Source organism: Bombina bombina, chromosome 9 (assembly GCF_027579735.1).
Source record: "Bombina bombina isolate aBomBom1 chromosome 9, aBomBom1.pri, whole genome shotgun sequence".
In the NCBI taxonomy this organism is placed as follows: domain Eukaryota; kingdom Metazoa; phylum Chordata; class Amphibia; order Anura; family Bombinatoridae; genus Bombina; species Bombina bombina.
The window spans coordinates 143,153,391-143,168,434 of record NC_069507.1 but is presented as its reverse complement, the minus strand read 5'-3'; the positions used below and the strand labels follow the sequence as shown (position 1 = coordinate 143,168,434).

Sequence of the window (15,044 nt, the reverse complement as noted above, 5' to 3'; positions counted from 1 at the left end):
ATAGCCTGGTGTTTTGATAAATATCCACCGTCAAGTGCACCCGCTACAAAGATGTGTGCACAGGACATTGGTATAGCTTGCAATGTCTAACGTATAAAAAATAAGTAAAAAAAATTATCTTGTTGAGTCAAATGTTTTCTAAGCAAAAGATGAGATTGTCATAAATGAAATAGATACAGCAACATTAAAGGGACATTGTACTGTACAATTATCTCCACCTTAGTGTGTTCCAAACGACCGATTTTATCTTCTGGAGTGTATACTATTGTTTACAAATATCTTTTTAACCTTTATTTTGTCATTTGAAATAGCTTATTTTGCCTCATAATATAAATCTATGAATACTGCAGTATTGAACAGAAAAGCTATGTAAATAAGAAGCAGTAGTGTGGGGGCAAGAAAGCCCAGCCCATTTAAAAGGGTGTCCCTGCACCTGCTTACAATACAATGAGCTCTTAGCTACTTGCTGAGTACATTGTCTCTTTAACCCCTTTTCAAGTCAAATTATAGATTTAACATGCATAATCCTTGATATATGACAGATTGTTTTTGATACAATGTCCCTTTTAGTGGCTGGGAAATTTAATTTGATGAAAATATAATTTAATCAATATTTAAGGGACACTAAACTACTGGGCAAAACTACTTTACTTTGGTTACTACTCACCATGCTATAGTTTTTCCTCTTGTGCCTGCAGGTCTCTTCAAAGCCATTCTCTGATCTTAATCCTTTACAGGCGCTAGTTAGTGAAACTCTGCATCTTCATACACAAGGCGCTAGCGACACACTTGCAACATTATCTGATTGGTTCTGCTTCCTGTCACTCATGGACACACAAACCAATCAGATAATGCAAAAATGGTAGAGGGCAGATACGCTCCAGAGCGTTCTGTTCTAATCAGAGCCTCGGGTGCCGCAACTGCCTCTGGGAACCTAACCATGGGTCCCATCCCCCACTACTGTGCTTTTTGCAGGTTCTCGGACATAATGCGGCTAAAAGCACGATGTGGGGGGATGGGACCCATGGTTAGGTTCCCAGAGGCAGTTGCGGCGCCCAAAGCTCCGATTAGAACAGAGCGTACCTAGTCTTCATACTGGGCACCACCATCTTGGAGTTTAAGTATTTTTCCACACGGTGACAGAAGCAGTGTGCATTTACAGACCAGTGATATTGTTGCCTTCTTGACAAGCATTACTGCACACTTCAGTTTAAAATGCACAATACAGAGCAGGAGCTGTACCTTTTTGCAGCGACTGCACTTTTCTATGTTATTACTGAGTGCTTTTTTATATTTATTTTGTAACTTTTCAACTGTCTTAAAAAGCTGGAAATATGTAAAGCTTCTGCTTTCTATTGTGAGAAATAAAGTGACAGGTACAGCTGTCAAAAAGCCAGTAACATCAGTGAAAGCTTCTGTCACAGGATGCAACAATACACGTGCTACAAGATGGTGGCGCCCAGCGTAAAGATTAATTTAACGTCTCTTTAAAAGTTTCTTCTAAACCAAACTTCTGAATGGCTTTATTATTTCCTGTAGATGCTGAGTGTCCTATTTCACCACTTACTTAAAGGGACAGTTTACTGTAAAATTATTTTCCCATAATGTGTTTCCAATTACTTTTTTTTTTTACCAACTGCAGAGTATATAATGTATGAGAATTTGCTTTTTAATATTTATTTGTGTATATAAAAACAGCTGATTTTGTGTTTTGAAGCCTAATAAAATGAGTTGAGCTTGCAGGTATAATCAGATCTCATTACTTTATCACATTGTGTACATAAACCTACTTCTTTGCCTTATAGCTGTCCATAAACCAAAGACTAGTACTTGGAGAGAACAATGGAAAATTAACATTTTATTACCTTATCTCTTCTATACCCCACTGGGAGTGTAATATATTCTGCTGGTCGTAGTTACACAGCTTATCTATAAGTTGGCTTTAAAGTGCCATAAAACATGTTGAGATCTGCGCATATACTAAAAGGGCTAATTAAGTAAAAATAGTTTGCATAAAACAATTGTTTAAAAATTGCTGGCAATTATTTTTAAATAATTTTCAAAAATCAGCAAAATGACTTACATAGCTATGCTGAACTAGTCTGATCCACCCCCCTTATCAGTGTTTAGCATCAGAAATACAGGTATTGTATTTCACAGCAGCTTGTTTGCTTCTAGGCATGCTCTAGCAGATAATCACTGTGTACTTCTGCATTCTACCAAAGCAATGGTAGATATAGATACAGCTAAAGGAGCCTATTTATCAAATGTCTGTCCGACATGATCTGATCAGCGGATCATGTCCGACAGACATTGCTGAATGCGGACAGCATTACGCTCTCCGCATTCAGCATTGCACCAGCAGTTCTTGTGAACTGCTGGTGCAACGCCGCTCCCTGCAGATTCGCGGCCACTAGCATGGGGTGTCAATCAACCCGATCGTATTCGATTGGGTTGATTTCTGGCGATTGCTGTCCGCCTCCTCAGAGCAGGCGGACAGGTTATGGAGCAGCCTGAAGGCTCGCCAGAAACACAGGGCTTCAAGATCTATACGGAGCTTGATAAATATGCCCCATAGAAGGAATTGTGTGGGGGGAGTTAGAGCTGTACAATTCGGAAACTTGAAAGAAAGGGTCAATGGCGAGGCACTGCTGTATAAATTTGCAGGTACAGTAATTAAAGTACATATTGTTATATTTTGTCTCTATCCCAATTTGTTTTATGTCCCTTTAAGGCCTGACACTTTCAGAATAGGTGGGGATACCACAGGCTAAATCAACTATTTCAAATGCCAATATTAGGGTAAAGGAAATACTTGTATACAATTTAATACACCCCAGCAGGTAAAGTGGATCATTGGGAACAAATTAAATGGAAGAACATTTTTGAGTAAACTGTCCCTTTAACTCGAGAGACAACTAGTTCAAACTTCACATTGGTCTGTTTTCATCCACAGCTATCCTCTGATCTCTAATTAGTTGTTGGACGCTAGGCTATTGTCGTATAGTTTATTATCTGAAGCAGATCATAATTCTAAGGACTAGTTAAAATTCAATTATCTTTATGTCTAAAATGTTTTAAATGGATATGGTTTACATTTGCAATTAAATATGAATTAATATGCAATTTAGAATTTAAAAAAATGGAAACTATCATTAGCAAGAGAAGCAAGGAAAATGTAGCTCGTTATTGCAAATGACATCTCTTTACCCATTCTTCATAATGGCAGGAAAATCATAGGTTATTCTGTCAACTTACAGGCAAATTAGTAAAAACTTGAAATGTGCTTCTTAAAAAATTAATTAGATCCATTAGATATCCACTGGCTCTTCCATCAGGCTCCGACATCGTCCAATCATAGTCTGCGAGCTGAATGAATTCATCAATTTTTTGGTTCAGTTTGATGTATATTTCTTCTTCTGCGGCGTGCCTTGCATCCTTAGCAAAATCATAAACATATTATTTTTTATTCATAACAATTAATCAATACTCAATGTAACCTCCTCTGCACCTCCAACACAGAACATCTCATTAGTGGTATTTTAGATGTAGTTAATCTGTCACAGTTAAAGGGACATAAAACCAAAATGGTTTCATGATTCAGATAGAACGTGCAATTTTAAACAACTTTCCAATTTACTTCTATTAGCAAATTTTCTTCCTTTTCTTGATATCCTTTGCTGAAAAGCAGGATTGTAAGTTCAGGAGTGTGCACATGTCTGCAGCACTATATGGCTGCAGTTCTGCAAACAGTGCTCCAGACTTGCACGCTACCTATCTAGATATTTCTTCAACAAAGAATAACATGAGAACGATACTGAATTTGATAATGGAAGTAAATTTGAAACTTTTTTAAAATTGTATTCTCTATCTGAATCATGAATTAAAAAATATTGGGTTTTGTGTCCCTTTAAAGCAGTAACTGGACTACTCTCAATCTACACAGTACACATTTTCTACATCATTTTAAAATCTTCTTAAAGGGATACTGAACCCAAATTATTTCTTTCGTGATACAGATAGAGCATAACATTTTAAGCAACTTTCTAATTTCTCCTATTATCAATTTTTCTTCATTCCCTTGCTATATTTATTTGAAAAAAAGAAGGCATCTAAGCTTTTTTTTTGGGGTTCAGTACTCTGGACAGCACTTTTTTATTGGTGGATGAATTTATCCACCAATCAGCAAGAACAACCCAGGTTGTTCACCAACAATGGGCCAGCATCTAAACTTACATTCTTGCATTTCAAATAAGATACCAAGAGAATGAATCAAATTTGATAATAGTAGTAAATTAGAAAGTTGCTTAAAATTTCATGCTCTATCTGAATCACAAAAGAAAAAAATTAGGTTCAGTGTCCCTTTAAATATTATAAAATGCCCAAAAAGAACAGGTTGACAAGTTAATAGTAAATACTCTTCAGGGCTGGTTTGAACGAAAGTCTATTTTATAATAATTTTTGAAGATGCAAGAAATGCATTGTTAGGATAAATAAAATCTGTCCTATTTTGGGAGCTCCAGAATAGGAGGCTTATTGAATTGTGCAACAGTTATAGTTTTTACAATACATTTTACAAAGGTAATTTTCATGATTTATGCATGTAATTGTAATTGTAAATATGATAGTGTATCTTATTAGTGAAATAGATATATTGCATTTTGTACATTATTTGAAATTTCATAAAATTAAAAAAAATAATAATAAAAAATAATAATAATAAATAAATATATAAATATATATATATATATATATATATATATATTGTATATATATATATATATATATATATATATAAAATGCCCCTAAAGAACAGGTTGACTAGTTAATAGCAATTACTCTTCAGTGATATCTTCATATGACTGGGGGCCTCATATTCAAAACCTTCCGGCACGAAGAGAAATCACACAAAATCTTTGGGATTTTTTAAACCTTGTACTATAATGTAGGAGTCTCTGTTTCACATAAGGAACACTACACATAGCAACATAAACATTTTTCAAGATAAAATTTGTTTTTCTAATTTTTTTAAGGGCCTCACTATACCGACGAGACTTCTTAGAATATCTTGCCTGAGCCGCGAGGTTTTTAATATCAGGCCCTAAGACATAGTCAAAATAATTTACTGGGCACCTGCAAGAGATCTTTATTTTATAATTTATTGTTGGGGAAAAAAGATGCTTAAATTGTTTTGTTGGGACAAATTTGAGAGTTCTACCTTAATATAAGATTGAAATACAAGCTGAATCCCACAGAACTGATGGTCATATATCCTTCATTCTTCAACCCCTGCTTGCATTTGGTTGAGAGCTGTATTGTAGGCTACCAGCATAATTTTAAAAAAATAATTTCAAATTTTCACCAAATTAAAAATAAAATAAAAAAAATTACAAAAAATATGATATAGCCTATATTTCAGCGATGCAATCAGTATAACTTTACTTAGAAATGTCTATTTGAGTACATCTATCTAGCTTTTTAATGATAAGGCTGAAATACATGTTTTTCTTGTACTGAAGAAATAGAAGCTTAAAGGGACAGTCTACACCAGAATTTTTATTGTTTAAAAAGATAGATAATCCCTTTATTACCCATTCCCCAGTTTTGCATAACTAACACATTTATATTAATATACTTTTTACTTCTGTGATTACCTTGTATCTAAGCCTCTGCAGAATGCCCCCTTATCTCAGTGCTTTTGACAGACATGCAGTTTAGCCAACCAGTGCAGACTCCTAAATAACTCCACGGGAGTGAGCACAATGTTATCTATATGACACACATGAACTAGTACTGTCTAACTGTGAACAACTTTCAAAATGCTCTGAGCTAGGAGGCGGTTTTCAACGGTTTTGAAATCAGTTTGAGGCTACCTAGGTTTAGCTTTTCAAAAATACCACAAAGGGAACAAAGCAATTTTGATGATAAAAATACATTGAAAAGTTGTTTAAAATTGCATGCTCTATCTAATTCATGAAAGTTTAATTTTGACTAGACTGTCCCTTTAAATTACAGTGGAACAGAATTGTTAATGTGAGACACATTATTTTGCTCTCAGACTGAATCAATTGCTCCAGCAGGTATTATAAGTTGTTGGTTAAAATGTTTAATCAAACAGTGGCCACAGGTGTTTTGTGAGCAGTGGTTTGTGGGCAAGACCACAGCTAGAGGGGTGGAGCCAGATGCAAGCCATGGATGGGGTTGTACATATTGGGATGCCATGTTCAAACCTAGGTTTCCATTATGTAAATTACATTGCTGAGTACAAAAGAGCCAAACAAATTGCGCAAACAATGGCTTGTAAAGTAAATGGTTATTTAAGATGGTTTATAGTCCCTTTAACATTGCTATATTCCACACAGCCAATGTTTGCACACGTTATTTGTCTCGAATTGTCCTCAGTAAAAATAGATTACATAAGAGAAACCTAGATTTCAACATGGTGGTACCTTTTACTTTATAGACACTCAGGGAAATTAGAATGTCCACAATTTTCAAAGTTAAATTATGGGGAAAGGACAAGAAATAAATAATAAAAGTATACTGAAAAGTTTCTTAACAACTTATAATTGAACATTTTATATGACAATCCCAAAGTGTTAAATGTCCTTTACACTATACCAAACAAAACTTATATTCCTACAGAAACAGTTATTAAAAAATATAAAATATAAAGGCCAAAAGTGAATAAAACTCCTTTATTTTAAAGTAGGTCTATCTTTTTTTTTTATTATGGGATTGTGCCCCTTTTCTTTTTTTAATTCTGGAGTAAGGTGAGTTGCAAGTTCCTCAAGGGCTCTTTTATTTTATTTTTATTTAGCCCAAGTTTTGCTTTCTGTGATTTTAAATTTCTTCAGATGCCCTTATAGTCAAAATATATTCAACATTTATATCAACCTTTACTTTAACAACTCTGAAATGCCTTACATTTTCCAAATATATTATTTAAACCTAAATAGCATGTGAATGAAAAATGCAACTTTTATTTTTATTTTTAATTCTTAACTACGTTTATAAAAATAAGTTTTAGTGATTTTGTTTTGTTTGTTTGTTTTTTTGTCTTTTTTGTCTCCTTCTCCTAGTTTCTCTTCTTTATCTGTAGTGTAGTGACATAGAAAGTGATCCCACCCGCTCTTATTTTTTTTAAGAGAGCCATATGACTGGAAAGCCCATTCAGAAAAACATCACCTCGAGAGAAGAAAAAAAAAGTTTTGATGTGGGCGGTGGGATAATAACACTTAGAGATAGGAATAAAATACAGTATCACAGATTCCATTTTAATAATTAAACTATGTATAAAAAAAACACAGATTAGGGATCGAAGGGCAGACTATACAAATTTCTCATCACTTTAAAATAAAAACACAAGAAAAGAATTGTGTCTTTTTATGTTATTTACAACTAAAGAAACATACTAACATAAATACATTATTTTTTAATAAAAAAAGCTACATAAATAAATACATATATAGAAAAAGAGTACATAAATGCCTGCAAGTCTGAGACAGACCAGCTATACGTGTATTTTTACATCAGCTGAAGTTATACTTACCTTAAAAGTAGACAGCCCATAAAGTCGCGTTGTGTGTACTGTCTCGGGTGAAATATTTGTAATATTTGTGATAAAGTCCTCCAGGTATTTACAGGCTTGCTCCAGGTGTGTAGTGTTTATGATGATTTGCACCAGCTACAAAGCATAAAATATATCCGGTATGAGGCTTGAACCACCCATTGCCACCTGATTTTTAGAAAGCTTTGTCCTTGCACACAATATATCAATGCACATCAATTAGTCTATTACAGGATGTGGCTGATGTTAATAATACACTTCCACAGAGCTGAGCATGTACACTAAACTAGTGGTAAAACAGACTATTTAAAGTAACAAATTATAGTTCAGCAGGTGAAAAATCACTTAAGAAACTATTTTTACTGAGGTATTACAACTTGATGGTTATTATTTAACAAAGGTGACAAAGCAATTAAAAACAAAATCACTGTTTTTTTTTATACACAGTATATGTTTGATACTATGAGGCCCATTAATCAAGCTCTCTTCAGACTCGCCAGAAACAGCAGTTATGAAGCAGCGGAATCGCCACAATTCAACCCCATCAAGTATGATCGGGTTGATTGACACCCCCCTGCTGGCGGCTGATTGGCCGCGAGTCTGCAGGGGGCGGCGTTGCACCAGCAGCTCTTGTGAGCTGCTGGTGCAATGCTGAATACGGAGAGCATATTGCTCTCCGCATTCAGCGAGGTCTTGCGGACCTGATCCGCACTGTCGGATCAGGTCCACAAGACCTTTGATAATTCGGCCTCTTTGGGTCCAATTTTAAATAATATGCCGCCATGGAGAAAAATCATCAGCTTATTTTACTGAGCAACTGTAAAGTGGCTCTCCTTTACAGAAATAATATTAGTGAACTCCGCTCCCCTTAATAAGATAGCCAGTTCCAAAAGTAAAATTTGCCTTTACAATACACCCTGAGGTGCCTTGTAACACTGATGAGAATTGGGCCCATAGTGTAATTTAATTCAGTCACATTGAATTAAAATGTAAATTCTTCTCTGGGATCCCCTTTGTTCAAAAATAGCAGACATATATGGCTTTGGCTTGCTTTTTGGTAATTAGAAGGCCGCTAAATGCCGCTGCGCACCACACGTGTATTATGCCCAGCAGTGAAGGGGTTAATTAGGGCGCATGTAGGGAACTTTTTGGGGTAATTTTAGCCTTAGTGTAGTAGACAACCCCAAGTATTGATCTAGGCCCATTTTGGTATATTTCATGCCACCATTTCAACGCCAAATGCAATTAAATTAAAAAAAACTTAAAATTTTTCACAATTTTAGGTTTCTCACTGAAATCATTTACAAACAGCTTGTGCAATTATGGCACAAATGGCTGTAAATGCTTCTCTGGGATTCCCTTTGTTCAGAAATAGCAGACATATATGGCTTTGGCGCTGCTTTTTGGTAATTAGAAGGCCGCTGCGCATCCCACGTGTATTATGGCTAGAAGTGAAGGGGATAATTAGGTAGCTTGTAGGGAGCTTGCAGGGTTAATTTTAGCTTTAGTGTAGAGATCAGCCTCCCACCTGACACATCAGACCCCCTGATCCCTCCCAAACAGCTCTCTTCCCTTCCCCACCCCACAATTGTCCCTGCCATCTTAAGTACTGGCAGAAACTCTGCCAGTACTAAAATAAAAGGTATATTTGGGCTTTTGTGTGTGTTTTTTATAGCATATTTACATATGCTGCTGTGTAGGATCCCCCCTTAGCCCCCAACCTCACTAATCCCCCACCAAACAGCTCTCTAACCCTCCCCCTCTGCCTTAATGGGCGCCATCTTGGGTACTTGCAGCTATCTGCCAGTACCCAGTTTAGAAAAAAATTTGATTTGTTTTTTAAAAAATTCCCTTTTCTGTAGTGTAGCTCCCCCCCCCACCCAAGACCAACCCCCCCACCCCTCCAAGATCCCTTAGATTTTTTAAATCCCCCCCTTTTCTCCCACTTATCTAGATACAAATTTTCTGTAGTGTAGCGGATCCCACCCGCTCCTGCCCCGTGCACGCGCCCGCCTGCCACCCCCGTGCCCGCCCTCGTCGGCTCCGCCCCGATCCTGTCCCCTCCACATTACAGGGCCCATTGATGGCCTCCCACCCGCCTCCCAAGTCGGCTCCCACCCACCAACGATACCGGCCATCGATGTCCGGTGCAGAGAGGGCCACAGAGTGGCTCTCTCTGCATTGGATGGCCATGCAGGGTTATTGCAGGATGCCTCCATATCGAGGCCTCACTGCAATAACCGGAAAGCAGCTGGAAGTGAGCAGGATCGCTTCCAGCTGCTTTCCACACCGAGGACGTGCAGGGTACGTCCTTGGTCGTTAACTGACATTTTTTAGAGGACGTACTCTGCATGTGCTCGGTAGTTAAGGCGTTAAACAACTTTCTAATTTACTTCTATAATAATTTTTCTTTTGTTCCCTTGGTATCTCTTGTTGAAAAATAGGGATGCAAACTTAGGAGATGGCTCATTTCTGGAGCACTATATGGCAGCAGTGTTGCAAGAATGTTATCCATTTGCAAGAGCACTAGATGGCAGCAATATTTCCTGCCATGCAGTTCTCCAGATACCTATACCTAGGTATCTCATCAACACAGAATATAATGAGAACAAAGCAAATTTGATAACAGAAATAAATTGGAAACTTTTTTAAATTGTATGCTCTGTTTGAATTACAAAATATATTTTTTTGGGTTTCATACAGGGATAGGCAAGGTGTCTGTGACTAGCACTTGCAGTGTCCGCCACAACCTTAGTATATCGTTTCTTTCTGATTAAATAATATGAATAAAAAAAATATGTAGTGTGAATAAAGTTAGTGGCTTGTCAAAAGACTGCTAGCAATACTGGGTGATAAGTTATGGAATAAATAAAGCCTGAGTGAAATACTGGATGTGTATCTGCATCAGTATAATAACACTTAGCTCTATACAAAGACACAGTAGTGACACTGGCTCATGTGTATAGCCAGAGGAGGGCTGGTTATAGGGTCAGTGGTATCTGCATCAGTATAATAACACCCAGCACTATATAATGACACTATAGTGACACTGGCTCATGTGTATAGCCAGAGGAGGGCTGGTTATAGGGTCAGTGGTATCTGCATCAGTATAATAACACCCAGCACTATATAATGACACTATAGTGACACTGGCTCATGTGTATAGCCAGAGGAGGGCTGGTTATAGGATCAGTGATATCTGCATCAGTATAATAACACCCAGCACTATATAAAGACACAGTAGTGACACTGGCTCATGTGTATAGCCAGAGGAGGGCTGGTTATAGGGTCAGTGGTATCTGCATCAGTATAATAACACCCAGCACTATATAATGACACTATAGTGACACTGGCTCATGTGTATAGCCAGAGGAGGGCTGGTTATAGGGTCAGTGGTATCTGCATCAGTATAATAACACCCAGCACTATATAATGACACTATAGTGACACTGGCTCATGTGTATAGCCAGAGGAGGGCTGGTTATAGGGTCAGTGGTATCTGCATCAGTATAATAACACCCAGCACTATATAATGACACTATAGTGACACTGACACATGGGTATAACCAGACAAGGGCTGGTTATAGGGTCAGTGGTATCTGCATCAGTATAACACCCAGCACTATATAATAACACAGTAGTGACACTGGCACATGGGTATAGCTAGAGGAGGGCAGGTTATAGGATCAGTGGTATCTGCATCAGTATAATAACACCCAGCACTATATAATGACACTGTAGTGACACTGGCACATGGGTATAGCCAGAGGAGGGCTGGTTATAGGGTCAGTGGTATCTGCATCAGTATAATAACACCCAGCACTATATAATGACACAGTAGTGACACTGGCACATGGGTATAGCCAGAGGAGGGCTGGTTACAGAATCAGTGGTATCTGCATCAGTATAATAACACCCAGCACTATATAATGACACAGTAGTGACACTGGCACATGTGTATAGCCAGAGGAGGGCTGGTTATAGGGTCAGTGGTATCTGCATCAGTATAATAACACCCAGCACTATATAATGACACAGTAGTGACACTGGCTCATGTGTATAGCCAGAGGAGGGCTGGTTATAGGGTCAGTGGTATCTGCATCAGTATAACACCCAGCACTATATAATGACACAGTAGTGACACTGGCTCATGTGTATAGCCAGAGGAGGGCTGGTTATAGGGTCAGTGGTATCTGCATCAGTATAATAACACCCAGCACTATATAATGACACTATAGTGACACTGGCTCATGTGTATAGCCAGAGGAGGGCTGGTTATAGGGTCAGTGGTATCTGCATCAGTATAATAACACCCAGCACTATATAATGACACTATAGTGACACTGACACATGGGTATAACCAGACAAGGGCTGGTTATAGGGTCAGTGGTATCTGCATCAGTATAACACCCAGCACTATATAATAACACAGTAGTGACACTGGCACATGGGTATAGCTAGAGGAGGGCCGGTTATAGGATCAGTGGTATCTGCATCAGTATAATAACACCCAGCGCTATATAATGACACAGTAGTGACACTGGCTCATGGGTATAACCAGACAAGGGCTGGTTATAGGGTCAGTGGTATCTGCATCAGTATAACACCCAGCACTATATAATAACACAGTAGTGACACTGGCACATGGGTATAGCTAGAGGAGGGCCGGTTATAGGATCAGTGGTATCTGCATCAGTATAATAACACCCAGCACTATATAATGACACTGTAGTGACACTGGCACATGGGTATAGCCAGAGGAGGGCTGGTTATAGGGTCAGTGGTATCTGCATCAGTATAATAACACCCAGCACTATATAATGACACAGTAGTGACACTGGCACATGGGTATAGCCAGAGGAGGGCTGGTTACAGAATCAGTGGTATCTGCATCAGTATAATAACACCCAGCACTATATAATGACACAGTAGTGACACTGGCACATGGGTATAGCCAGAGGAGGGCTGGTTATAGGGTCAGTGGTATCTGCATCAGTATAATAACACCCAGCACTATATAATGACACTATAGTGACACTGGCTCATGGGTATAGCCAGAGGAGGGCTGGTTATAGGGTCAGTGGTATCTGCATCAGTATAATAACACCCAGCGCTATATAATGACACAGTAGTGACACTGGCACATGGGTATAGCCAGAGGAGGGCTGGTTATAGGGTCAGTGGTATCTGCATCAGTATAATAACACCCATCACTATATAATGACACAGTAGTGACACTGGCACATGGGTATAGCCAGAGGAGCGCTGGTTATAGGATCAGTGGTATCTGCATCAGTATAATAACACCCAGCATTATATAATGACACTGTAGTGACACTGGCAGATGGGTATAGCCAGAGGAGGGCTGGTTATAGGGTCAGTGGTATCTGCATCAGTATAATAACACCCAGCACTATATAATGACACAGTAGTGACACTGGCTCATGGGTATAGCTAGAGGAGGGCTGGTTATAGGATCAGTGGTATCTGCATCAGTATAATAACACCCATCACTATATAATGACACAGTAGTGACACTGGCACATGGGTATAGCCAGAGGAGCGCTGGTTATAGGGTCAGTGGTATCTGCATCAGTATAATAACACCCAGCATTATATAATGACACTGTAGTGACACTGGCAGATGGGTATAGCCAGAGGAGGGCTGGTTATAGGGTCAGTGGTATCTGCATCAGTATAATAACACCCAGCACTATATAATGACACAGTAGTGACACTGGCTCATGGGTATAGCTAGAGGAGGGCTGGTTATAGGATCAGTGGTATCTGCATCAGTATAATAACACCAAGCACTATATAATGACACAGTAGTGACACTGGCACATGGGTATAGCTAGAGGAGGGCTGGTTATAGGATCAGTGGTATCTGCATCAGTATAATAACACCCATCACTATATAATGACACAGTAGTGACACTGGCACATGGGTATAGCCAGAGGAGCGCTGGTTATAGGGTCAGTGGTATCTGCATCAGTATAATAACACCAAGCACTATATAATGACACAGTAGTGACACTGGCACATGGGTATAGCCAGAAGAGGGCTGGTTATAGGTTCAGTGATATCTGCATCAGTATAATAACACCCAGCGCTATATAATGACACAGTAGTGACACTGGCACATGGGTATAGCCAGAGGAGAGCTGGTTATAGGATCAATGGTATCTGCATCAGTATAATAACACCCAGCACTATATAATGACACAGTAGTGACACTGGCACATGCGTATAGCCAGAGCAGGGCTGGTTATAGGATCAGTGGTATCTGCATCAGTATAATAACACCCAGCACTATATAATGACACAGTAGTGACACTGGCACATGCGTATAGCCAGAGCAGGGCTGGTTATAGGATCAGATGTATCTGCATCAGTATAATAACACCAAACTCTATACAAAGACACAGTAGTGACACTGGCTCATGGGTATAGCCAGAGGAGGGCTGGTTATAGGATCAGTGGTATCTGCGTCAGTATAATAACAACCAGCACTATATAATGACACAGTAGTGACATTGGCTCATGGGTATAGCCAGAAGAGGGCTGGTTATAGGATCAGTGGTATCTGCATCAGTATAATAACACCCAGCACTATATAATGACACAGTAGTGACACTGGCACATGGGTATAGCTAGAGGAGGGCTGGTTATAGGATCAGTGGTATCTGCATCAGTATAATAACACCCAGCACTATATAATGACACAGTAGTGACACTGGCACATGGGTATAGCCAAAGGAGGGCTGGTTATAGGATCAGTGGTATCTGCATCAGTATAATAACACCCAGCACTATATAATGACACAGTAGTGACACTGGCACATGGGTATAGCCAAAGGAGGGCTGGTTATAGGATCAGTGGTATCTGCATCAGTATAATAACACCAAGAACTATATAATGACACAGTAGTAACACTGGCACATGGGTATAGCCAGAGGAGGGCTGGTTATAGGATCAGTGGTATCTGCGTCAGTATAATAACAACCAGCACTATATAATGACACAGTAGTGACACTGGCACATGGGTATAGCCAGACAAGGGCTGGTTATAGGGTCAGTGGTATCTGCATCAGTATAACACCCAGCACTATATAATAACACAGTAGTGACACTGGCACATGGGTATAGCCAGAGGAGGGCTGGTTATAGAATCAGTGGTATCTGCGTCAGTATAATAACAACCAGCACTATATAATGACACAGTAGTGACACTGGCTCATGGGTATAGCCAGAGGAGGGCTGGTTATAGGATCAGTGTTATCTGCATCAGTATAATAACACCCAGCTCTATACAAAGACACAGTAGTGACACTAGCACATGCATATAGCCAGACAAGGGCTGGTTATAGGGTCAGTGGTATCTGCATCAGTATAATAACACCCAGCACTATATAAAGACACAGTAGTGACACTGGCACATGGGTATAGCCAGAGGAGGGTTGGTTATAGGA

General features: G+C 38.9%; 1 protein-coding gene across 2 annotated transcripts in view; it reads right to left on the bottom strand.

Moving 5' to 3' along the window:
- EXOC6 (exocyst complex component 6) overlaps positions 1-15,044 on the bottom strand; it is a 796,835-nt gene that overhangs the window by 341,978 nt on the left and 439,813 nt on the right. For both annotated transcript variants that reach the window (XM_053692417.1, XM_053692418.1), the window contains exons 17-18: positions 7,553-7,687; positions 3,259-3,438 (exon numbers count right to left, since the gene is read on the bottom strand). In XM_053692417.1, coding sequence (XP_053548392.1) covers positions 3,259-3,438; positions 7,553-7,687 — 315 coding nt within the window. The remainder of the gene's footprint in view (positions 1-3,258; positions 3,439-7,552; positions 7,688-15,044) is intronic.